Source organism: Onychostruthus taczanowskii, unplaced genomic scaffold (assembly GCF_017590055.1).
Source record: "Onychostruthus taczanowskii isolate IOZ18803 unplaced genomic scaffold, ASM1759005v1 scaffold7, whole genome shotgun sequence".
Classification (NCBI taxonomy): Eukaryota; Metazoa; Chordata; class Aves; order Passeriformes; family Passeridae; genus Onychostruthus; species Onychostruthus taczanowskii.
Genome location: NW_024504786.1, coordinates 2,982,002 through 3,005,856, shown reverse-complemented (window position 1 = coordinate 3,005,856; position 23,855 = coordinate 2,982,002). Strand labels below are relative to the sequence as shown.

At 47.5% G+C, this 23,855-nt stretch overlaps 1 protein-coding gene across 1 annotated transcript; it reads right to left on the bottom strand.

Moving 5' to 3' along the window:
- Window positions 1-339: 339 nt before the first annotated feature.
- Window positions 340-23,401, bottom strand: FYB2 (FYN binding protein 2). Its single transcript, XM_041421666.1, is given in 19 exon segments — window positions 340-377; window positions 493-649; window positions 1,937-2,021; window positions 3,783-3,875; window positions 4,394-4,454; window positions 5,239-5,267; window positions 6,517-6,600; window positions 8,427-8,496; window positions 8,777-8,820; window positions 8,921-9,041; window positions 10,897-11,050; window positions 11,342-11,426; window positions 12,234-12,265; window positions 13,431-13,459; window positions 14,184-14,272; window positions 17,235-17,268; window positions 18,326-18,520; window positions 19,452-20,157; window positions 23,321-23,401. Coding segments are annotated over 19 exon segments (2,187 nt in total).
- Between the last annotated feature and the right edge of the window lie 454 nt (window positions 23,402-23,855).

Sequence of the window (23,855 nt, the reverse complement as noted above, 5' to 3'; positions counted from 1 at the left end):
GGAAATGCTGCAGCAGGGAATTTAAGGGTGTGTTTTGGCAAGGCAAGGCACACCGAGTGGCCCATGTTTGCAGCAGATGTGGATTAATATGGCATATCTGAAGGCAAGTCAGGAATCTCCAATTTACACAAGTCATGACTGGACAGGGCTTTTTTTAGCTGCAGTTGGGCTGGAAACTTGTCCAGCAGCAGAGCAAAACTGGAAATACTTATTTAATATTTAATACTGGCTGTTTACATTAACTCCCCCTGCCTTCAGAAGTTTTAAGTACATTTCTCCAGCTATCCCCACACAGGAAAGAGAGGAGAATATGCATCATAATAAATAAAAAATCAGACATTACCTGAAGTTCAAGTGCTCCACCAGAACGTACCCATCTGAGGGAGGAGGAAAAAGGAAAGGAATTAAAATCTGGCCAAACGCGGCCGAGCGCGGAGGACGCGCCGCGGTTCGGGAGGTGGTTTGTCACCCAGAGCCGGGCCGCAGACTCACATCTGCCCTGGGCGTTGCGGCAGATGACGGCGTGGCCCTGCGAGGCGTCGATGACATCCAGCTGTTCCCCAGCTGTGAGCGGCAGGTCGGCGCGGCGCTGGCTGCGCACCGAGCGCGCGGCGCTGGCCCTGGCGAGCACGCGGATCTCCTTGCGGTACTGCGGGACAGGGAGCAATTCAGGGAGTTATTCTGTATCTGTGTGTGCAGCCCTGTGCATGCACGGGGGAGGGAAGGAAAGGGATTTCAGGAGGGGGTTGCTAGGCTTTGAGGGGAAGGGGGAGAAAAATCACAGCAATGCCTCTGATGAAGATTCAGTTAGGGGAGTGGGATTGATGCCTTGAAGTGGCTACCTAAAACAGAGGTTAGACAAATTTAAGAGAATTAAAGTGGGTATTCATTGAAGGCCTTCGATATTGGGCACTCACAGCCTCCCAGAGGCTACACCCAAGACAGATGGTGGTCATGAGTTTTTCAGACAATTATAAGTTTGGTCCATTTACGTATCAGTTCATCCTCCAATTAGAGCTTCAGGTAGTTGTGGGAAATGGATTTGTAGAGAATTCTCGAAGCCTGGCAGAAGGCTCACGCAGTGTGTGCCTGTGTGCAAACCTTGAGATAAGAAATGCTGACTTAGAAATGCCGTGGAATACGACAGACATTGTTGAGAGAGAAATGGAACTAGAAACAAGTTTCAAAGGGTGGCCTTGCAAATAACACTAGATACTTTGGAGAAATAGAACCATGAAAGATGCATTGTAGTAAGACCCGTGAGGGGTAATTTTAGATGATTGGCTTTCAGGCATCTACAGCATGGTGTGGCTAAAGCTGATAGGCCAAAAAACACTTAGAGTGTATTGGCATTAGGAAATAGTTGGCTTCTGATTGTGATGGCGTGAATTATAACACCTGTATTGTCTCACCCTTCTCATGAGACTGAAAATGGAATAAAAGTTTGTAAAACGCCTCTCAGTTGCCCCATCTCTGGTCAGAAAAGGGCTTAAGCCAACAAATTGGTGCCCCGTGTGAGGAGATAACTCAGCATCAGTTTGCTCCCACTCAGTTCACTTTGGTCTATACTTCTGCAGGCCTGAGGCAGCAAGGTGTTCTTGAATATCAGGCCTAGAGGGATTGTTTTGTCTGACCAAAATGAGAAGACAGCTAACTGATGCTTTATATGGAGTTTAGAGTTTTACAGTAGTGCAGTACAGGATTTGAAAAATATAAAAGCTAAATCCTAAGGCATCAGCTGAGGACCAAGAAGGTTCCACCAGGTGTCTTTTAAGCCAACCACAGAGCTGCTTTTCTCCTCTGGAAACCCCAGATGAGGTGAGAAGGCAACAGGTCAAGGGAAAACTTTCCCAGCACAGCTGAGAACCAACAATGAGTCTTTTAAACAAGCCACAGAGCTGCTTTCCTCCGCTGACTCAGATAGAAACACACGCACCATAAATGTCTCTCTGAAGAACTTCTCTTCTTTGTCCATCTTCTTGCTCTTTTCTTCACTGCTCTTCTTGAATTTGAAGATATTTCTGCAACAAGAGACACACAAACACACACACATATAAGCATTTCTGAGCTGCATTTAAATAACCCCTGGCACATCTGAAATTGCAACCCAGAGCCTAATTCCAGCCTTGTCTGCAAGGAACTCTTGGAATAGCAAAGCACATGAAGTTCACATCCCTATTTCTCAGAAAAGGGTGAATAGACAACTCAAATTTAGTGAGGCACAACTTGAGCCATTTTGTATCTCCATTTGGGATAAATTTTTTTTCCCTTTGGTTTGTAAGCAGCGTGGGAACAAATAAACTCGCTATTGAGTGTTCAAATCAGCCCCATTTTTATGGAAGTCAACAACTGACTTTTCCCCCAGCAGTTTGTCTCCTTCTGGTTTTATTTATGCTCAGAAATAAAGGGTCCCCAGATAACTCTCATCCTGAGTCACTTATGGAAGTGGGGTTTGACACAGCTCTCCAGATTTTCTTTGGGATTTTTAGCACACAGAGGAGAAAGTCCCCCAAGCAGACATTTATATGGCATTGTAAAGTGGAAAACAAGTTCTTATAACCCACTTAAAGGGAGTGGGACATTCCTTGCATATGGGGATGCCACACTTTCTGATACACAAAATAAAAGCTGTAGCATTCATTTTAAAACTGAGACAGGAAACAACACTAAACAAAAAAAAAAAAAAAAACCAAAAAAAAAAAACAAAACAAACAAACAAACAAAAAAAAAAACAAAAACAAACAAAAAAAAAACCAAAAAAAAACCACCAAAAACACCCCCCACCCAATTGTAATAAATTATTCATCCCTGGCTCATTTTGATGCACTTAAAGAGGAAGGGAAACAAGAGCTGAAATTAGGGACTTTTAAGCTGTGAAGAGATTCCTCCTTGGGCAGCACCTGTGATCTCTAAGGGAAATTTGAAATTGCATGGACTCCCTGATGGTCTGTAAAGTTATATCTGAGACTTTGCACAGCACAACCAATGGTGTTTGAGCAGCCCCACGCAGGAACTCTGTGGTAAGAACCTGAAAAATGGGTCTGTGATTTACATTCAAAGTCCCAGGTATTTGGTCATGAAAAAGGTCATTGTGATGCACACTTTTGTGATCTAAAAGGAAAAGGAAATCTCCCACTTCCATGTGAATTTTCGCAGCACCAATAAAAAAAAAAAAATTGTTTTTATGCACAAATAGCACAGCAAGAGTCAATGCAATCAGCCCAAATAATCAATACTTGAAAATACAAGGCTCTTGCCAAAATCACAGAATCTTACAATCATAGAATGGTTTCACCCCCTGCCATGGGCAAGGACATCTTTCATTATCCCGGGTTGCTCCAAGCCCTGTCCAGCCTGGCCTTGGACACTTCCAGGGATCCAGGGGCAGTCACAGCTTCTCTGGACAACCTGAGCCAGGGCCTCACCTCCCTCACAGGGAGGAATTTCTTCCAAAAATGTAATCTAAATCTACTAAAATAGCAAAAAAGGAGCCAAATATATAGCAAGTAACAACTTTTGGCTCAGCTCAGTGGAAAGTCATGACAAGACCAGGATAAGACCTTTGGGTATCCTCTCCTTGTGCTCAGTTCAGATCCAAGGGTTTGTTTCACCCTTGAGATATTTTCTGCAAAGGCTCCTGAAATCTGGCTTCAAAGGGAAAGGACCCTGGACTATCAACCAACACAAAATACCTGTGCAATCAGAGACATCCTGCTCCTGAAAGCACTCAGGGATGTGTACAAAGTCAGACAAAAATGGGAACACAGAATGGAAATCAAGACCTTTCCACGTTGTCGATGCTTTTCCTCTTGTCCTTGTACTCTTTCGCCACCCGAAGTTTTGGCATCCGGACTCTGTACTTGTCATCCTTCCCTCTGAGAGGAACAGACAGGCAGGAATTCAGGTTTTTCCCAGCAGATTGTGTCCCCTCCCCAGACCCCTGTGCCTCCAGAGCAGGGATTTTTCTCCATCTCCCCCCACGCCCTGCAGTGAAATGCAAACACTTGCTGTGATTTACACCAGCACGCGCAGCCACCGCAATCATCTGGCAGCAAGACACCAGGACATGCTGTTCCTATTAAAAGTAATTTTTCTGACAGGGAGCCTGCCAGGACGGGGCTGATAATCGGGTCTGGGAGACGGAGTTTTCCTTCCTTAGGAAAAAGATCTGATTTTTCACGTGTTTCAGGGAGCTGCTCCCTCCTTTTCACGTCTCTGGCGCTAACTGGGTAACAGATCCTGCCAAATTAAACACACACAGGGAGGGCACCTGGACTGTCTCCAGAGGACTGAATCCCAACCAGGTCATCACCCTCAGTAGGTTACAGTACCAGGCACAGGTTTATGGCAGGAGGAAAATCTCCTTGGGTTGAGGACAGGGTATCGTCCTCACCTGGTCTCTGTCTGCCCCGCCTCGACATCATCATACACGTTGTCCTCCTGGGAGACAGCTGCTGCCAACCAAAAAGCAGGACAGAAAATGATTAGGAGATGTCCCTCTGAGCCTGGTACTCCAAACATTCTGTTGCAGAGGAAAATTTGGGCTGCTGGTTGTCACTCAACCCAAAGGGGCCAAGGAAATGCAAAAGGAACCTTGGAGCTCCCAAACACCCAGCAAGGGTTCAGCACAAGCAGTGATGCTTGGGTTGGCTAGCTGTGCTTATGGGCAGTTTTCTGCATGGGTTTGGCCATCCAGCTCCATGGATGGAGCAGAAGCAGCAGCAAAGCCTCAGCTTTGCACTGCAGCCAGCCCAAGAGCATTCCCAACACCAGGACTTGGGTATGTTCCCTCCAGCACCTCCTCAGGGTTGAGGTTGTATCCACCCAATTTATGTAAAGGATGAACTTGACCCTCCAGCAGGAAGGAATAAAGAGTTTTACAAAGAGTAAAACCCTTTGTAAAGTGGGTTTTTTTTGGTTTTTTTTTTTTGTAAAGCTAGAGTGCCATGGGCTCACGTACCACTGCCAGCAGTGGTTCTGCATGGACTGTTTCACACTTTACCTCCTGGATATATCCAGATCTGCAGGAGGAATGCTATTCTCTAAAGCAAAGCCACCCAAAAATGAGCAAAATCCCCACTCTCAAATGAAACACAAATATCTATCAAGTCTTCAAAGCTACTGCTGCCACAATACATGATTTTCAGAAAGGCACAGTGCACCATGCTGACTGTACAAAACATTTGGCGCTTCAAACACACACAAATCCCCAGGAGTCAGGTACAGGTATGTGCTTACCTAAATTTGGTACTGAAATGGAAACCAGTCTGTGGATAGAAAAAAGGCTTTTAGAAGCAAATCTGCACATCAGCAATGCCCAAAAAGCCACGAGGAGCCCCAAAAAGCTGTCAGTGATGCTGTTGAAGTGACAGAGACAGGTTGAGGTGTATGGGCTCCATGGTACCAACAGCACTTCCCAAAATGATATCCCTTGCTACATAAGCATTTCCATCCTGACAACAATAACAGCCATGTGTTCATCAAGCTGGAAAGATCTACAGTGCATCCAAAGAACAGTCCAAGCTCCTGCTGCCCTTCTCAGCAGCAGGGGGATTGCTGGACAGTTGGAATTTTTAGTCAGTAGTAATTCCTTCCTGTAAGTCTGCCAACACCAGGGGCTGTCCAGGGATTTAAAGGTGGCAATGTTTGTAGATATCTAAGATTATTTCAGGAGCTTCAAGGGTTCTTTGAGACAGGAGAATGGCACAAAACCTGGTGGGTCTTTCCCTAGAATGAAATTTATATTTGAAGGAGCTGCTGCGGGGCATCTTGTGTGAAAAGGTTTGTAAGGAAAACGAACCTTCCTGACATGAAAGAGGAAATGTTTAACCTGTAATTCCCAAAGAAATAAGAAAAGGCAGGGTTTTCCTGGAGTTCAGGCACTGTGCACAGGGTGAGGCCCTTGCTGGCAGCAGTGGAGGACAGGTTCTGCATGCTCTGCACACCTGAGGAAAAGGCAATTTCCCTGGAAACTTATGGACAGTTTTGAATATTAGAATACCCAAAAAGGCACTGTAGGAAGTTATACAATATTCCCCACCCTGTTAGAATGAAAACTCACTGTTAAACTTCTCCAGCAGATGCTCTTGGCTCTGACTGGAACTTGGAATAAAAGCCCACACCAACAAGGCTGTCCCTAATCCTGGCTCACAGGTCAAAGCAGCAGGTTTCACCTCCCTACATTCCCTTGTGCACCTTGTGTCATGCTGAGGCATCAGAAAGGTACCAAAGGCAGCAGAAAATCTAAAAAAACCTGGAAGCTGCTGTAGGACCAGCTCCAGGACATTCCTGATGCCAGAGATTCTGGAGAAGCTGCACAGACGGACCATTGCCACATCTGCCATAGTAGCTCCTAGTGAGTTGATAGGAGCAATTTTGGCCTAAGTTTTCCAAAAAAAAACCCCCTAAAAACCAAGCTGTATTCCTTACTCCTAGACCTCCTGCTTTTCCAATAATTGCCAGGGGGAATGCTCATGTTTAAAGGAGGAAGGGGTGGGACCACCAGCATTTTCTTACCTTAAGTTGTCCTTGAGCCTGAAATTGTTCAGCTTCAACTTTTCTATCTTAAACAGGTTTCCAAACCTCTTTTGTTTTTCTGTTCTGTCCAAAAGAGAATCATGTCTTAAATTAAAAGAGACACAAGGTGCAGAAGCAGCCCCAGAGATCCTGAGGCAGGGAAAGGAAGGGCAGCAGACCCTGCACCTCAGCTCAGAAGAAGAATTTAAGTGCTAACAGCATCATATGGATGGTAGACTCACTGGGATAAGCACCAGCACAGCAAAAGGTGCTTAATTATTAAGTCCAAGCTCATATCTTTGCTTAGCTTTAAACTTTTCTGTATTAATTGAAGTTGTTCTCCTCTGACCCAACAACTAGAGGGTGACCCAGGTTTCTTTGGAGTGAAAATTCCTGAGGAGAGGGCAGCATTACCCAGAAGCATTGCGGTGACCATTAAAGGGGGCATCAGGGGCAACTTCTGAGCCACCCTCCATCACACATTCCTCTTGTGTGTGCCCTTGAGGAGGGGGGCCCATGGCACACACTTCTCTCTGAAGTTTACAAAGGGTTGCAAATCTACACTGCAATTTTCTTGTAAAGTACCTGCAGGCAACCCAGGTCCTCCCCTGGGGGGCATTACCCCTGCACAAGGACATTAAAAACCCTTTATGTGTCTCAGCACACTTAATCCTGCACGTGGGATCAATAGAGAGATCACAGAAAGGCTGGTTTGGGGATTAGGACCCTGACCTCTGAAACCTGTGAATTTGGTCCCAAATGGTCTTGAAATTCCCTTGCAGCCCTGCAAGGTGCACTGGTCCCTTTGTGAATCAGCAGGAGAGTTTAACTTCTGCACCCACGTGCAGAGGGGCGAAGGAGAGGCAGGGATGTGCTTCCCAGGGCTGGGGATGTGCATGATCCATCTGGGAACACGCTTCCCTCAGGATGGAGGAGCTGCTGCTCCCCCACCACGCGGCTCCCACGGACAATTTGCAGAGAAATGACACTGCCTTCTTTTAACAACCATCCTGTCACCTCCAGGGGCTTCAGCTTTCCCCTTTCCCTCCCTCCCTGTCACACACAGGCTGTACATCCACGTGGAAGCTGGACTGGGATGCAGATGCAAGCTTCCCATCCGTAAGGGAAAAGCAGATGTACAGCAACACCTTGTTATTCCTCCCACGCTGCTCCTCAGGAGAGAGTCACCAGATGCACTCCAAGCAATCCTGTGCCACATCTGCCTTTCCCAAAGGCTGTCCCTTTCCTTACAAAGGCAACTTTTTACTGCATGAAGGTGGAGAACCACAAAAAAACACAATTAAAATTCACCTTACACCTCCTAATCCATCGGGCAGTGCATAAACCCGAGGCTGCAAAACTCATTGGTTTTATAACATGGAAGCAAATATCTTGAGAGGCTACATGAAAAAGGGCAGGTTGCAAGCTAGTTACAGCACATCAGGTTCCTCTCCAGCCTTCTGTGAGCTCAAATGTGAGCATTTTGTCTTGTTTGGTGGGGACAGTTTGTTCCTTGAGCATCCCCTCTTTTGGCACCCACAGAAAAGGTGCCAATTCTCAGCTACAGCTGAGCAACACTTTGAATGAAGAGAAGGCAAGTGAGGCTGTGCTGTGTGCTGGATGCAGAAATAGGTCTGGGAGGGCAGTACTTCCAAAGGATGGAGGGTGTTACAGGAAGAAAAATCCCCCTCACTGCTCTGGGATTTAATTTTGGTAATGACTTTTTGCTCCTGAAGTGTTAGCCAGAGGGGAAAGAGGGAGGAAGAAGGGAAGAAACCCACCCACACAACTTTTCTGCAGTTAAGTCAGAACAAAAAAAACCAAAAAAGGCTTCCAGCCAGTACCTGGCATGTGAGATCAAGGCTGAATGGCCAGAATTTCAAAATACAGGCTAAGAAATTGCAACTTACTCTGGTTTTGCTGGGTTATCACCCCCAATCTCAACATCTTCATATGTTTCCTCGTAGCTGTTTCCTGAAACTTAAAACCAAGGCATGCCATTAGGACAAGCTCAGTAGCAATAAGGTGAGGTTTGCTGGACAAATTGCACCCAGACCTTTCACATTTTACTCTTCAGGGCTGCTCAAATGAATTCCATTAATGTATACTACTCCCCACTGGTTTTAATGGGAATTCAGAGCAACCCAGCCACTGTGGCTGGAGACACTGTGGGTGCTGAAAGTGAAACAAAACCATTGCCAGCATCTCCCAGGGACCAGCCCAAATTAAAAGCAGCTTCTGTTTGAGCTTCCCCACTTACTGCTGTCTGAAGTGAAGGAACTGGAGGCATCTGAGCCGTGGCTGCTGGAAGACACAAGCGTGACATGGGGGGGTTTACTGCAGGAGGGATTTTAAATGACATTTCCTAGGCACAGGCACTGCAAGAGCCCAGGTCCACACTCACAGTCTGTCCTGCAGCTCCTCAATGTCATCATAGATGTCCTCTGGTGCCTGCAGAGACTGCCCAGGGTTTTGGCCCAAGGCTGCTCCTTCTGGCTTTGGAGCCCCAATGCCCATGCTGTGCCCTGGAAGTGAGATTATAAATAAATAAATGAAAGAAATAAATGAAATAAATTATAAATAAATGAAATTAACTTTGCTTTAGGAGCTTTTCTGAGGAGCTCCTCTCAGAGAAAGGACAACTCTTGAGGGTAACACAACAAATAAGAGCCTACAAATATTTTTTTCCATTCTAAGAGTCCAGGAAATTCTCTGCTCTGAGGCACTTCAAGAAACAAAAGTGAACAATTTTCCAAGTTGGTAGCTTTAAAACATTTAAAAGTCATAAAAATATTTTATGTTTAAAAAAAATGTCTGCTGATTTTTCAATTGTGGCAGCTCTGACCCAAATCTTCCCCAGCTAAAAGCATCCAAGAGATTATTCTTGGATCTCCAGAGAAGTGATTGGAGGGAAAGCTTGGCACGGTTGGTGGAAATGTTAAGATCCAAATAATGAACCAGTGCATTGGAATACACCTGTAAATCAACACCTTGGAAAGGACCCAAGGAGGATGAGCATCCCTGAGATGGATTTCACTGAGGGCTGGAATCAAGCCTGGGGGTTGCACCTCATGAGGTTAGAAACAGGTTATTCCTGGAGAGCTCTTAAGTGGCAATGTCAGAACCTCAAAATTGACTTAAGAGAGTTGGAGCAACGCAGAACTACAGCCACACAAATGAAAGCAGACAGAGTTTGTAAATGAACATGGCAGTGCCCACAGCCAGGCTGGGCAGGGCTTGGAGCACCCTGGGGCACTGGAAGGTGCCCCTGCCATGGCAGGGGGGCAATGAGAGGATCTTTTAGCTCCCTCCAACCCAAACCATTCTGACTCATGCCGTAGATCTTGCTGGACACAGGCACCACCTCAATATAGCCCAGCTAAAGACCAAAACTTGTGCAAAACATCCAAATTCAGCAAATTAGAAAAGCAGGCAGGGGTGGACCAAACAGTTCTCCAAATCAGCCTCTCTGTTGAAGCAGGAGGTCACCAGGAGTACTTTGGGAAAAAAATCCCAACAGAAATTACCTCCAGCTGTTCAAAGGTCAAGCAAACCAGCAAGACCTTTTCCAGGAACAGACACCAACCAAACCAGAAAATTATTATGAGGTGATTTAAAATAATAATAATTAAAAAAAAAAAAAAACCTGAGAACCACACCAATAAAAATAACCACGGTCACAGTCAATTTACACTTTCTCCTTCACACTCCTGGTCTGTCCACAGAGCCCAGCAGAGCTACTTTTCTCTCTTTCATCTTTGAAATGCTGCCATATCACACCTGTGGCCTGCAGAGCCTTTGCAGAACAGAACAGGTGAACATTCACAGCTGATTTTGTGCTTACAGAGGGGATGTGATTCGGTTTAATTGTGCAGCTGAGGTGCCTGTCAGCAGCTCTGGTCACTGCCTCAGAGCATCCTGACAGAAGGAGCCCAAAGTCAGCCTGGCACCACGAGGAGATGGAGCAAGGAGCCACCACCCAACCCAGCCAGGCACAGAGGGAGCCTTCAGGCTCTCATCCTGCTCATGTGCATTTCCACCCCAAGCCTTGGCCAGCCCCTTTCCTGAGACTCCATAAATCACGAGGAGCAGAGGAGATGGATTTCAGCTCTCACGGATAAGGGCAATCTGCTGGAAAAACAAACACCTCGGCCGGAGCAGCGCGGACGGGCAACCAACTTAGGAAGCTGTGTTTGCACAGCCAAAATAAATGATCCAGACCAGAATACAAACGCTCAGGCAACCTTTTGCCCCAGTTTAACTAAATTGGTTCAAGAGTTGCATCCAAATTTAACGTTGTTTCCCATATGGAAGAGACATTTGGGCAGCAGATGGGGCTGGGGACTGGGGAAACACTCAGTGGCGCAATGAGATACTCACAGTGCTCTGCTCTGTCTTTTGCCAGCCCTGGTGGGGTCAGATACGTCGAATTTTGGGGACTAGCCACATCCTGCTTCCCTTGCAGAACCTTCAGCCCGCCTCTGCCCTCTGCCTTGGCATGGCTGGTGGGAGACATGTACTCACTTCCACCTGTCTGGGATCCAGCGTTGGGTTTGGTCAGTGCAGTCCTTAGAAACAGCTTTCCAAGGTATATTTCTATTACACATCCATAAGAATATCAATTATCTGTGGACTTAAAACAGTTTCATACCCTTCCCCATCAACCTTTCAGGCTGGAGCAGTGGAGTGATGAACAAGAAAAAGAGAAGGTGAAACCCCCTGGGATTCAGGGCTCAGGTTTCAACTGTTTCCCAAACAGAGGAAGGACAGAAAGAGAAGAGACATCCTACAGTAATTATTGAAATTAGCCTCAAGGATACAATACCTCAAACATTCTGTTCTCCTCCAGTTTTGCTCTTTCATGACCTGGTTTTCCCTCTTTTTCATCCTCGGTTAGAGCTCTTTCTGGACTGAAACGTTCAGAAATGAGAGATCTCAGACACTTCAGCAGAGTTACAAACACATTGCCCTGTGACAGTGCCCAAACAAGTATCTCATTTTCCCTCTGAATGAGGGAGATGACCCAAATGACCACCAGTAAAGTAAAGGCAAATCGCAATCTAAAGGCCCATGGCCACTCAGGGATAATACAAATCATTCTTGGAAGAGAGACAAATTAATATGATTGTTTCCTCACAGCTGGAAAGGACAAAATAGATCCATTTGTGGTGGTACCTGGATCACACGATGTGCCTCTCACCACACTGTATTGAGATTTAGGCAAGAAGAGACAGCAACAGGATGCAGGACTTGGCACCTTTTTTTCCCCCAAAAACATTTCCCACAAAAGTGACCCCTTTTTATCACACAACTCTTCAATCACCACCAAAAAACCCAGCCTTCAGACAGAGACCATAAATGCACACCACAAGGAGCTCGAAGTGTGACATTTGTAGGGTGAAATTCAGAGTGGACCTTGCCTTGCCTTGGACCTAGAACCAGGTGCCCCGGTTTGAGAGGCTCATAACTCTCCCTGTTTACAGGTTTCAGTAGGAATAGAAAGTGCAATTTTTTACAATCTCCCCTCCAGATATGCTTTAGAATGAAAACAGTCTTAGAAACCACAAGTGCTGGCAAAGAAAAGCATAATCTCTGCTGTCTTGGTCATGACATATATGAAATTTCTTTCTATTTACTGAGTGTTACAATATTCAGTTCCTAACCCTAATCAGTTGTGGGGCTAGAAGAAGTTTGAGAGAGAGAGGAAAGGAAATTACCTGGATTTGGCAAAGGGAAAAATCTTCTGTTTCTAGAATAAAGAAGAGGAAAGCCTTCAGCCACTGTGCTTTTCTCAGCAGTCAAGCTTTCATACAAGGCCTCAGCTGTCAACTAGCATTTAAAGAAATATTTCTTTAGCAAGCCCAGAAGTATTTTATGTTTGGAATAGTCATCAGACAGGGATATTTCATCTCCTTTGCAGGACAGGGAATACACATATTGACAAACTATACAGGGATAATAAAACAGTGCTAGGGTTGGACCAGTGAAGCTACTGGTCAGCATGGAAACTATTACAGAAAGGAGAGCTTGCAGAGGAGGAGGAGGAAGATTTTTTAAATTTAAATAAAGATTTCCCAGCCTGCCATAAAATGAGACTCCAGCCAAGCCAGAGAACCTCTCTCTGCAAATCACACAGAGATAAATATGTTTGGGAAGCTGTGCTATTTCCCAGGCAGAGTGATGGCTTTGCAAGCCAGGACTTGAAACTGGAGTTTGACACCCTACAGAGAGTTTCAGCAGGGCCAGAGCTGATGGCCAGGACATGGACATCTCCCAGCACGAGGTGATGAGCCCTCAGCTGAGCTCAGCCAAGCGGGGCTTACCTAGGACCAGCTTCAGCAATTCCTGCCCCACGCCATGCAGGATCCTGCTTCCCTGCAGGATATCCCCCTGCCAAGGGGAACTGCCACCCTCTGCAGCCAGGGGGAAGTGAGAGGAGGGATGTGCAGCAGAGAGATCCCTGCAGCAGGGGATGAAGGCTCCTACAGCTGTGCCCACCACAACTGTCCTTTCTTATGAGCCACAGCTCCACGTGTGCTGCCAAGCCAAGCAGCCTGGCTCAACTTTGCTTTTACATCCTCACAGAGGGATTACCAGCCCCAGCTCACCCTTGGCAGGAAACCCCAGAACATTGCAGTGGATTTTTTTTCCTCTAAAAATTCACATTCTTAATATTGGTGCTTAACAGTTGGTCCACCACCAACATCCACCCAGTTGGTGTTACAACTTCCTTTCATTTCTGCAGTGGAAATCAAGGGAACTGACTCTTCCCACTGGCATGTTTGGGAATCTCATTAGTCTTTGTGTCCCCTCTGCAATTTCTTATTTATTTTTTGAGAGTCTTCACAGAGAGCACACAGAGAAATTCTTGGCAGGTAAGAAATACAGACATTAGAAGTTTTCAAGACACTTACCTTGAGTTTTTGAGGCTCTGCCTTAGGTGCTAGGAAAGATATTTATGAACAGATATTAATTTTCAGTCCATGTTGAAGTCACTGCACTTTTAGGTGCAAAACTCAGCTTCAGGTGGGATACTCAGCATCCAGGCACACATTCCCCATGTCCTAGAGCTCCTTCCCTCTGCTGTTTGAGCCCTGGTTTGCATGCAGGGGGCTGCAGCACCAAGCCTGACTGGCCACGGTTTCCAAGGATCTGTGAAATCCCAGGGGGCTGTGGAAGTGCCCCCCAAGGGACTTGCCTGGCTCCTTTCCCATTGGAAGACAAAACCCCTGCACGTGGCAGAAATAACCTCCCCAAAGGAGGCAACACTGGAAAATGCAAAAGCAGAGCAGTGGCACCTTTGATAGAGAAAATTATTCTGGGGAAAAATATTGACGGACCTGGAAAGGTCTCGTAGTCTGTGCCCTTCTGTTCAGAAGATGCTGAGGTTTGCCCCACTATCTTCTTTTTATTCTCCTCTACATGGGTCATGTCTTATGATATTCCCACTGAGTTTTACTATAAGCATCATTTGACCCCCAGAATTTTGACATTTTTTGTCATTGTCCCAGAGTGCTCACACTGCACAGGGGGACAGGACACTCATACTTGTTCTCCCAGACCAGTGCAGCTGCTTTTCTCAACAAAAAACTGTATTATTCCCTATTTTAAAGGCTTTTCTCCCAGCTAGCACACAATTCACCTCACAGTGCTGCCTTTCAAAGTACCTCCAATGACACACAAGGTTGTGGTGTCCCCAGACTGATTCAGGTACATCGGGGTTTCTTCATAATTATTCTGCTCTTCAAGTTGAGCACTGAGAAGATGAAAAAGAGAGAAAAGATTTTTTTTTCCCCCATCCCTTTTAGTAGCATGAAAAAAAAAGTTATTCATCTTAAGGACAAGGAAATCAAGTGCTTTGATAGTGAGCCTCCAAAAAAGGAAGGTGAAATCAGGAATTCCTTGGAGGGAGAGACCTGTGGCAGATGCAGGGCTCAGCTGAACCTTCCCCCAACTCCACACTCCCACTGCTTGTCCTTTGGGAGGCCAGGCTGCATTTAGAGGGCTCAAAGAACATCATGAAACTTCCTACCAGGGTTAGAGTCTCCTGCCTACAGCATCCCTCAAGAAGAAACAGAAAAAAAAAAACCAACCCAAAAAAACAAAACAAGGAAATTGAAGCACAGCATTTTCCAAGCCTACTCAGGTACTTTGAAATTGATAACAACTCCCAGTTGCATTCTTGGCACTTGGCTTCTCGTGGAAGGGAACAAAAGGGGAAGTAGAGATAGCAGAGAGGACTTTTAAAGGTCCTGCTCCTGAGTTTACCAATCCACCCACTCCATGCCAACGCCAAGAGTGGCATGTGCCAGCCACAGGAGGAGGGAAGCACCACAGCTCCAGCACCACACAGCCTCAAGTGCTGGGCTCCCCAGCCCAGTTCCCATCTCCCCACCCTCCTTTTTCCTTCCCTCCTCCAGAAATTCACCTCACTGTCATCTGGGAGCAGATGCAGGGGTAAAAACCCAGCATTCCTGAATTACCCAGGCGAATCCACCGGTCTTCCCCTCCGCCCACAGTGGTGATTTTGGCATTTTAGGAATGTGCCAGGAAGCAGCAAAAGCACAAGACACAGCTTGTAACACACGTCGGGGACAGAGTAAGGTGGGAAAAGAGCAGAAGGAAGAATTTCAGCAGGAACTTCCTCCTGCTAACTGTGAAAACCCTCAGGGAGGGTCTGCTTTTCCTGGAATCACCCCGCTGTCACCACTCAGCTTCCACAGAGGACTAAGGGCAAACCAGAACATGAGGAGCAAGAAACTCAAGGTGCACTTTGACAGCAGTGAAATCAGAGGAAGAAACAGCCCCTGAAGTCCAGCAGGAGGCTGTGCTGATGGCAGGGGCTGCCCCAGCCCCCTGCAGCCCCCAGCACTGGGGTCCCTGCCTTGCTGCCCCACAAGAGCACAAGAAACTATGCCAGGGTCTCCAAGAGACCAGGCTTCATTCCAGGTGAGGCTTTGAGGAGGGGAATTCCTGTCCCCAAACTGTTGTTATTTTGCTTTTATGCCAGAGTTATTTAATTAATTTCCCCTGTTATCACACAGTTAATATTTAACACAAGTGACCTACTGTAAAAACCATATCACAAGTGTTGGAGCAAGACTGCTAACCCTGCTGCGTTGCATTGCTAGAACAGCTTTGAAGGAGGTTATTTTTTGACCAGTTCTCTTCTGACAAGTACGGGTTAAAGGTTAACACCAGCCCACACTGGCAGGAGCACCTCATGATGTCAAGAACAACTTGCTGTGATAGCTGGAGGAGTTGTTTGGGCACAGAAAGTATTTTAAGAATTCCCCTCTCTTTGCTTTGGTTCAGCTGTTCCATTTCCCCTCTCCACAACTACAACAAAACATGTGTATGAGTATTTTCCTCCACTTTTGCTGTTCTTGGTGTACAAATCCCAGGCTGCTGCACAGCCACTCGTGACGAGTCAGAGACCAGAAAAGGTCAGGATCTCCCTGCGTACAAAAGAATTGTGTCTGCAAGATTCTTGAGCTGTTTCAGACAAACTCAAGTGATTTTGGACCACCACCCAGTAAAAACCTCACTTCAGCCTGTGGAGGCAGCTGAAGGGCTGGGATGGTGAGGAAGGGCAGTGGCTCCTGTGCCCTGGTTGTGCTAGCTGCATGAACACAGGACCACAGCATCGTGCAGGAATACAAATTCCTTTGCTGCTGGCAAAGAAACCCCCAACACCTTCTGGCCATGCCAGGGCTTTGTTTCAGCAACAGTTTTCAAAAGCATTTCTTTTCTGAAAACACAAAACTTGAGGACACAGCAAACAGGAAACAAAAACCACGCAGGGGTGGGGGTGATGACTGTGCAGCTAAAGCAATGGCAGAGTTCTACTTCCCACCAGCTAAACCAGACCTAAAGACACATGGATATGGCTCTCCAGGAGGCTTTCAGAGCCCACAACAGAAAAGAAGGGTGAAGTTTTCTCCATTAGGAGACAACCCTCCCAGCCAGCTTTGAGTTTGCCATGTAGGCTCATCACACAGTCACAGAATGGGCTGGGAGGAACCTTAAAGAAGATCCCAGTCCAAACCTTCCCTCTCCCACAAGCAGGGACACCTTCCACTAGATCAGGTTGCTCAGGATCCCATCCAGCCTGGCCCTGCACGCTTCCACCTCCTTGAGCAGCCCCTGGAGCAAGCTGCTGCCTCCAGGAGTGGCCATTCCCTCCAGGCTGAAGGGGAAATGGGATGGGGATGTTCACATTGATGCCTCAGGTTTTAGCTTTTATATGTTTCACATTCTGAGCTGCTTTAGTGTGTGGGTCTGAGCTTCACATGAGGGGATGGTGAGCTCTCTGCACAGAGCAGGGAGACAAAACAATTCCTGCTCCAGCTGGGCACCAAGGACAAATGATCCAAATCTCAGCCCAAGAGCACAAACCCCGTGGGCTGCAGAGAGAAAAACAAGCAGGATGGGAGTGCAGGGGCTGAGCTGGAATTGGACACTGAACTGCAATGTGCACATGGAGCAGAGCTGATCCCAGGGAGAGACCCCGTGAGCGCTCGTGCATTTTGGGACCATTTGGATTCATCCTGGGTGCAGCCCTGGCTGGGCTCTTCTGCTGCCCAAGGTGCATCCATTGAGGCCTTTTCATAAACACCTACTTTACTCTTTCACTCCATCCAGCCTCTGCTCTAGGTCAGCCTCCACAAGGCATCACCATCACCTGCAAGGCACACCTTGCCTCTCCCCAGGCTCACCTTTCAGGGCTCAGGTAATCCTCTTCTCCAGCAGCTGCACACAAAGACACACAGGATTAGTGCTGGAAGGCAAGCCCACACCCCCCGGAGCACTAGGGAGGTGACAGGGACAGCCTTTCCTGGCTGCACACAAAGGCAGGCATGACACAGCACTGCCAGCACAAACTGGGGACATGGCTCTGTTAATTTGCACTTATTATTTCACATTTCCTGGCTACAACCTCAGGCTTTCTAGAGACAGGTGATATTGGGAGGGCATGGAGATGATGGCATATAAATGTAACTAGTTCCCCCATCAGATTAATATATTTAGAAAGGGCAAGCAGGCTAGGAAATAGTTTCAGTGAAAAACTCTTTCCCTCTCGTTCTTATCAAAGCCAGGGCACGCCAATAAGAATTGGCACTGTAAAGCCAAAGAGACTTTAGCAGAGCCCTTCTTACACAAGCAGCTCCCTTTGAATTCATCAAGAGCTGTGCCTAAAGATCTGGCTGTAATTAAGGCTGTATCTATAAAGAAACACCACTTAGCAGCTTACTAAGTGGTCCAGAATATTCTGTTATGCAACATCAATAGGGTTTTATTATGGGAAACTGAACTTTTGCAGTTCTTGATGTCGGAACACTTAACGACGTTGCCCTCTGTTGTATTTAAAACAGAAGTGGGGGGGATTAGCAGACTTATTTTCTAACAATTTTATTGTGCCTTCCCACAGTTGTGTGCTCCAGAGTGGAAGCATTTCCCATTGAAGAGGAGTGATAAAGATCAGCTCGGCTCACAGGCAGCTGCTGCTGCTTTACAGCCAGCTGTAAACTGCTCTCAGCACGCTGCAGTTGGGAGGGAAGAGGGATTCTGAGCATGGGATGGCGTCCAGCCTGGAAAACCAGATCCCTTTTCCAGATTAAGAGCAAAAAAACCGCCCCACTGAAACTGCTGGGCTCTTATTAATGTTTGAGGAAGAAGTTATAAACAAGTAACAATGTCTGATTTCTGTGTGCTGGCAATCACGGCCTTACAGCTGTCAATAAACTGCTCATTTTAATTCATTTTCTACAGAACAGATCTGGGGGGAAAAAGACTAAATATCTCTTACTTGTTTCATTTCCTCTGTGGACCAAAGGCACGGTGCTTTGGAAAGCCCTGAGATCAACCTCTGGGGGTCTTGGAGGCTTCCCAGGGGCAGGACCCAGGGATTCAGCTGGAGGGAGAGGTTTAATCCTTGGCCACTTTCTCCCAGGGCTGTAAGACCATTTTCCTGCTCCAGGCTGGCAGAAGGGAGGTTCTGATTCTGCTCCAGAGAAGCACAAGGACAGGCAGCAATTAGCCCTGATTTAAGCAAAAATCCATGTAGAGCCATTAGTTGTTGTACTGACATTTCTAACCTGCTCTGCCTCCTCCCAGTTTCAGTGTCCCCATCACCACACATAATGGCAGAACAAGTGGAAATGCCCATTTTTACAGATTTTTACCACGTGAACCCTAATAGGGTCTCGGCTCTCGGCAGCTCCCTTCCTCTGGATTATAAGATACCAGCCCAATTTTCTGTGCTGGTAACAGTTTAACCCCCCAGGATTTAGGGCCATGGCTGTCTGCAGTGCTCAGTCCAGGTGAGGTGGCTTTCCAGGGTAAACAAAGACTTAAGGTTTTCAGTGCCCTGTCACCCAATCACGTCAGCAAGGGGAGCTCCACAGCCTCTGAATTTCCCAGCAGCAGTTTCTCTAAGAAATATCTTCTCAGATCTTAAATATGACCTTTTGCAAAGCTGGGAGCGTGCAGAGGTGGTGGTAGTGGTGATGGGGATTCAGGTTTAAGCTCTTTTAATTAGAAATAAACTGTCTTTGCAGACCAGCCTTTCACATCTCTGTGAAGTCACATTTACCTTGGGATTTCAAGCAGCCAAAGCACACCAAAACTAAGATGGTCTCCTGTCCTCACTTTTCATCCTACTCTCAAAATGTGGGCAATTTCTTAGAGTGAGTTTTTAAAAAAATTTGTTGGGTATGGGGAATCCTCCCCTTACCCAAGCAGAGCAGCAGTTTGAGGCCCATTTCTTACCTGCAGGACCCCCAGAGCAAGAACAGAGCATTCCAATGGGCCAGCTTGTTTGAGGGTCCCAACCCTCAGGAGCCTTTCTCTCCTGCTGCTGTATCCTGCACTTCCAGATCACCCATACACTCATCTATTTCTATATTCAGTGTTGAGAATACACCTTTCCATACCTTTCTGGAGCTGAGGTGGTTCTCTTGGTGCACGATAACCCGACTGGCAGGATGCAGGTGCCACCACACCTGCTCCATCAGAGCTCCTGTCTCCTCTGGGAGCCTGAGGAAGAGCTATCCCCCTGCCATGCAGAGCATCCTTCCTCTGGGCACGCCAGTCCAGCCCAGGGGAGCTTCCAGAGGGTGCCATCCTGGCCCTGCCTGATGCAGCAGGAGCTGAGTTTGCTGCCTGCTGGGTCGGGACTCTCGGACTCGTTTTCTCCTTGCAGGATAAAGTCTCTTCCCAGATCTGTAGGACATGCTGGAAAGAATCCAGGAGCTGAGGGTCCTCTGGAGCTGTTTGGCTTGATCCTTGCTGGTCAGTGCCACGGGAGAGCAGAGGCTTCTCCGAGCTGCTCTTGGGAGAGCTCAGCCCTCCCTGCGAGGTGCTGCCCGTGTGCTCTTTGCTGTGCCCCGTCCGCTCCCTGTAACCCCGAGGCTGTGCCAAGGCGTTGTGCTGGGTGAGCACAGGGGGCTGGGAGGTGGAATGGGCAGGTTTGGACACTCTCAGCTCTCTCCTAGGCAGGGGCAGAGGGCTGGAGGTGGTGCTCCCTGCAGAGCCAGGTTTGGGGGTGATCTCCGCGGGAGGTTTCTGTCCCGGCTTGTTGGCCAAGTTGGAGTTGTTCTGAAATTTTGCTCGGAGGGCTTTGAAATCAGTCGCACCTTCCTGGGTGAGGGGAGAGAGGAGAGCACAGCTGCTTACAGAGGTGGCAACAGGCAATTTAAACAATCATCCTGTTTTCAGGGAGAAACGGGCTGCACCTCAACCTTGGCCACCAAGGATATGCCAATCCTGGTGAAAATTTAAAAGCAGCAGAAGAGAACTTGCTCTTTCAAAGGATCCTCCAAAGGCTCACAAATCACTTCTGGTGAAGACAAAAGAGCTGAAAACAGGGGGGAAATGCAGGAGCACAGCATGGAAAGCAAGCAGGAGCAGCATGGCCAAGGGAAATGCCTTCTTCTCCCCAGTGTCACCCAGGGATGGAGAATTTCCCTTGGGACGATCTGGCAAACACTGAATTGAATGTTAAAGCTTTCCTGGCAGGGGTGCTGCAATGCTGTTTATGCACCTGCTGGGTATGAAAGCTGCACTTTATTTTCAGTACACAAGCACCAATCAGGGGAGAGGCCAGTGCTGCTCCAGAGGTGCCCAGTCCATCCCCACCCTCCTTGAGACAACTGCACCATGAGAAGAGAAGCACTAAACATCCTCCTTGGTGCTGCACTCCTGATGACCCCTGGGACAAAATCTCTTCCTCCAGGGTGCTGGCTCAGCTCAGGGTCCCTTTGGTCACCCAGGGCTCTTGGGATGCTTCTCCCCCTGCCTTTAATGCCACTCCAGGAAGCAGAGCACACAGAACCCAAGCACGTGGCACACAGAGAGCATCTCCCAGTGCAGGTGATGGATACTGGCCACGACAATCAGCTCGTCTCCCACACAGACCCCAGGTTCTTGAAGAAAAGGAGCAAATCAGTGACAGTGCAGTTTAAAAGGGCACTTAAAGAACATTTTGTTTCAGTCCCTCACTCCCCTGCATCCCACGCTGGAGAAATGGGACCACAATTTTTGCCTGCAGTGCCGTGGCTTAAATTCAGCCCTGAAATGAGCTAGGGAGAAAATATGAAGAAAAATTTATGAGCTACTTAAGTCCTTGAACTGCTCTATAACTTTTTATATGCCATGATTACATTAGGTGCTCTGCTCTGGCAGCTTAGTTCAGCGCAAGGCTTCACGAGAACCTGTCTAATGAGGAAATTGGAAAAAATTATCTAGGACAGAACTTCGTTATTCTGAAAAAAGCTCCAGCCTTAAGTGTTAAGACAGAACAGATGAATAGCATACTGAGGTTTTATTGCATTTAATTGCACGATTTATTAAACACTGACAATTTCTCTTGAATAACCCCTTTCACTGACTTTATTACTTTCACAGGGTAGTACATGATGTAAAGAACCAGCCCTTGGGGGAGAGGTTTGAATTGCTCCAATTATATTTCATATTAGTGGTCAGCAGCCTGATGCCGTGTGAGCTGCCCAGACAGGCTGATCTAGCAGTGAGCCATGGGAATGGAGCATCCAGAGGCACACGGAGGATGAATCAGGTTTGGGGGGGAAAAATTTTAAAAAATCCCACATGTACCCAATCCCTCCAGCAATGCCAGACAGAAAATAAAGCAGTGAGGTGCCCCAATGCAATGGCAGGGAGCTGTGCAGTGCTGCAGCAGTGGTTGAAGAGTTCAGAGTTGTTTACCTCCCCGTGCTGATTTTCTTTACTGGAGCAAACAATTCCTCATCAGTGCCCTCAGAGACAAAGAAAAGGGAAAGGAAAAGTACCTGCTTGTCTCAGTGTGCTCCAGGCGAGGCAGGCAAGGGGTTTTTGGTCAGGCCTCTCCCTGGCTCTGGCTGTGACAGAAATGGGCTGTGACAGTCACGAGCCTCGCACTAAGTTTAATTAAAGTGGGATGGATATGAGCTTTCCTTTCCCCCCCTCAAATTGTTATCCTTCTTGCCTTGAAAAGGCAGCTTCAGCTGGTTTGCCCAGTTAGAAGGGAGATTATCTGTGCTCAGTGCACTCAGTGCCCTCACCAGGATATGGTTCCCTGGAGTGCAGCCTGATGGATGCTCATGGGAAGGAGGGACAGGTATGGCCCCCAGCCACACACAGAGAACTGCTGGGGTGCATGGGGTTAAACTGCCACCTCCTGCACCCCCACACCCAGCTGGGCAAGCCATCCCTCCCCAAAAAGCTCCTGCAAGTGCTGTTTCCCTGCACAGAGCTTAGCCAGACCCTCCAAGGTGCAGCGAGTTCTCCCAGTCTCTGCAGGGATAATTCTCCATAAGAGCTGGGGCTGTTTCAAACCACAAACCCATCCAAGCAGCTCTCCTGTTTGATGCACACACTTTCAGCTGGCCCAGGGGGATGCTCAGCCTCAGCACAGTGCTGGGCAGGTCACAGGCAGGACACACGTGGAGTCCCAGTGTCCCCTCCCAGGGAGGGCTCAGGTCCCCCGAAAATCAGACCAGCTGACAAGCAGGGAGAACACACTCATAAATTTAAAGGCCTGCCAAAAGCTCACAATGTGTATTACAGCTACATCTGGCCAAATAATTGACTGTGAATAATGCTACATTTGGCAAAAGCCCACGCAAAGATGAGAGGGGAAGAGAGAGAAAAAAGGAAACAAACTTCCACTGGCCGGAAAGCTGTGAGCATTTAGGAGTCAGGGGGCAGCAAAACTTTCCATATTTTCTCCCTATAAATAAAGTGCTCTTCTAACATCAAGATCAGCCTAGGAAGCACAATAAAGCTCAGCTTAAGCCTGTGATAAGGGCACCTTTTAGAAGGAGCACCAGCAGGAGGTTTGTGCTAATACCTTGGACTAAACAAAAGGAATCTGAATGAAGAATCCCAGAGTGGTTTGGATTGCAATGGACTTTAAAGATCAACCTGTTCCAACCCCTTGCCAGGAGCACACTCAACAGTGACCAGGCTGCTCATAGACCCATCCAGTCTGACCTGGGACACTTACAGGATGGGGCAGCCCCAGCTTCTCTGGGCAACCTGTGCCAGGGCCTCCACACCCTCTAAGTGAAGAATTTCTTCCTAATATCTGATCTAACCCTGCCCTCTTTCAGCTTGAAGCCATCCCCCTTGTCCTGTCATTCCCGGACTTTGTCAAAAGTCTCTTTCCAGCTCCCCTGTAGCCCCTTCAGGTACTGAAATACTACAGTAAGGTTCCCCAAAGCCTTCTTTTTTCCAATTAATTAACTAATTCTCATTAGTTTCCTGAAGCTGCTTTTCTAAAATGTATCAACACAGGAACATAAACCCCATTTGAGACGTGGCACGCCGGACAGCCGAGAGGAAGCACTGCCTGTTCCCCTCCTGGAATTTTTCTGGTTTACTCCATCCTTTATCTTGATTCCCAAGGGAACTGTGGTGGGTAAATGTTTAATCTGTGCTGCCCTCTGCCCTGGCAGGGGACTGCTGGAGCCAAGCCCAGGCACCCTGGGCAGGCTGAGGAGAGCACACTGCAGATATCATCGACTCATTAACCCGCCGGCTTCCCCCAAAATAAATCAATAAAACCCAACTCAGCCTGTTGTTACAGTAAGAGGCACAGCTGCAGCTCGTATCAGAGTGAAAGGGGAAGAAAGCAGGCTCTGGGAGCCCCTGTTTTGGGCAGCAAAGCAGTATTTGTGTGGTCTGCACACAGAGCAGGAGCGGCAATGCAAGCGCACCTCACTCCCAGGATAAACAGCTCCAGGAGCTCCATGGAGAGAACAGCCCCAAGCTATGGATCAGCAGCAGAAAACCAAGCAGAAATCCTTCCCCCGGGCCAGCTGCAGAAGAGACAGAGCCCC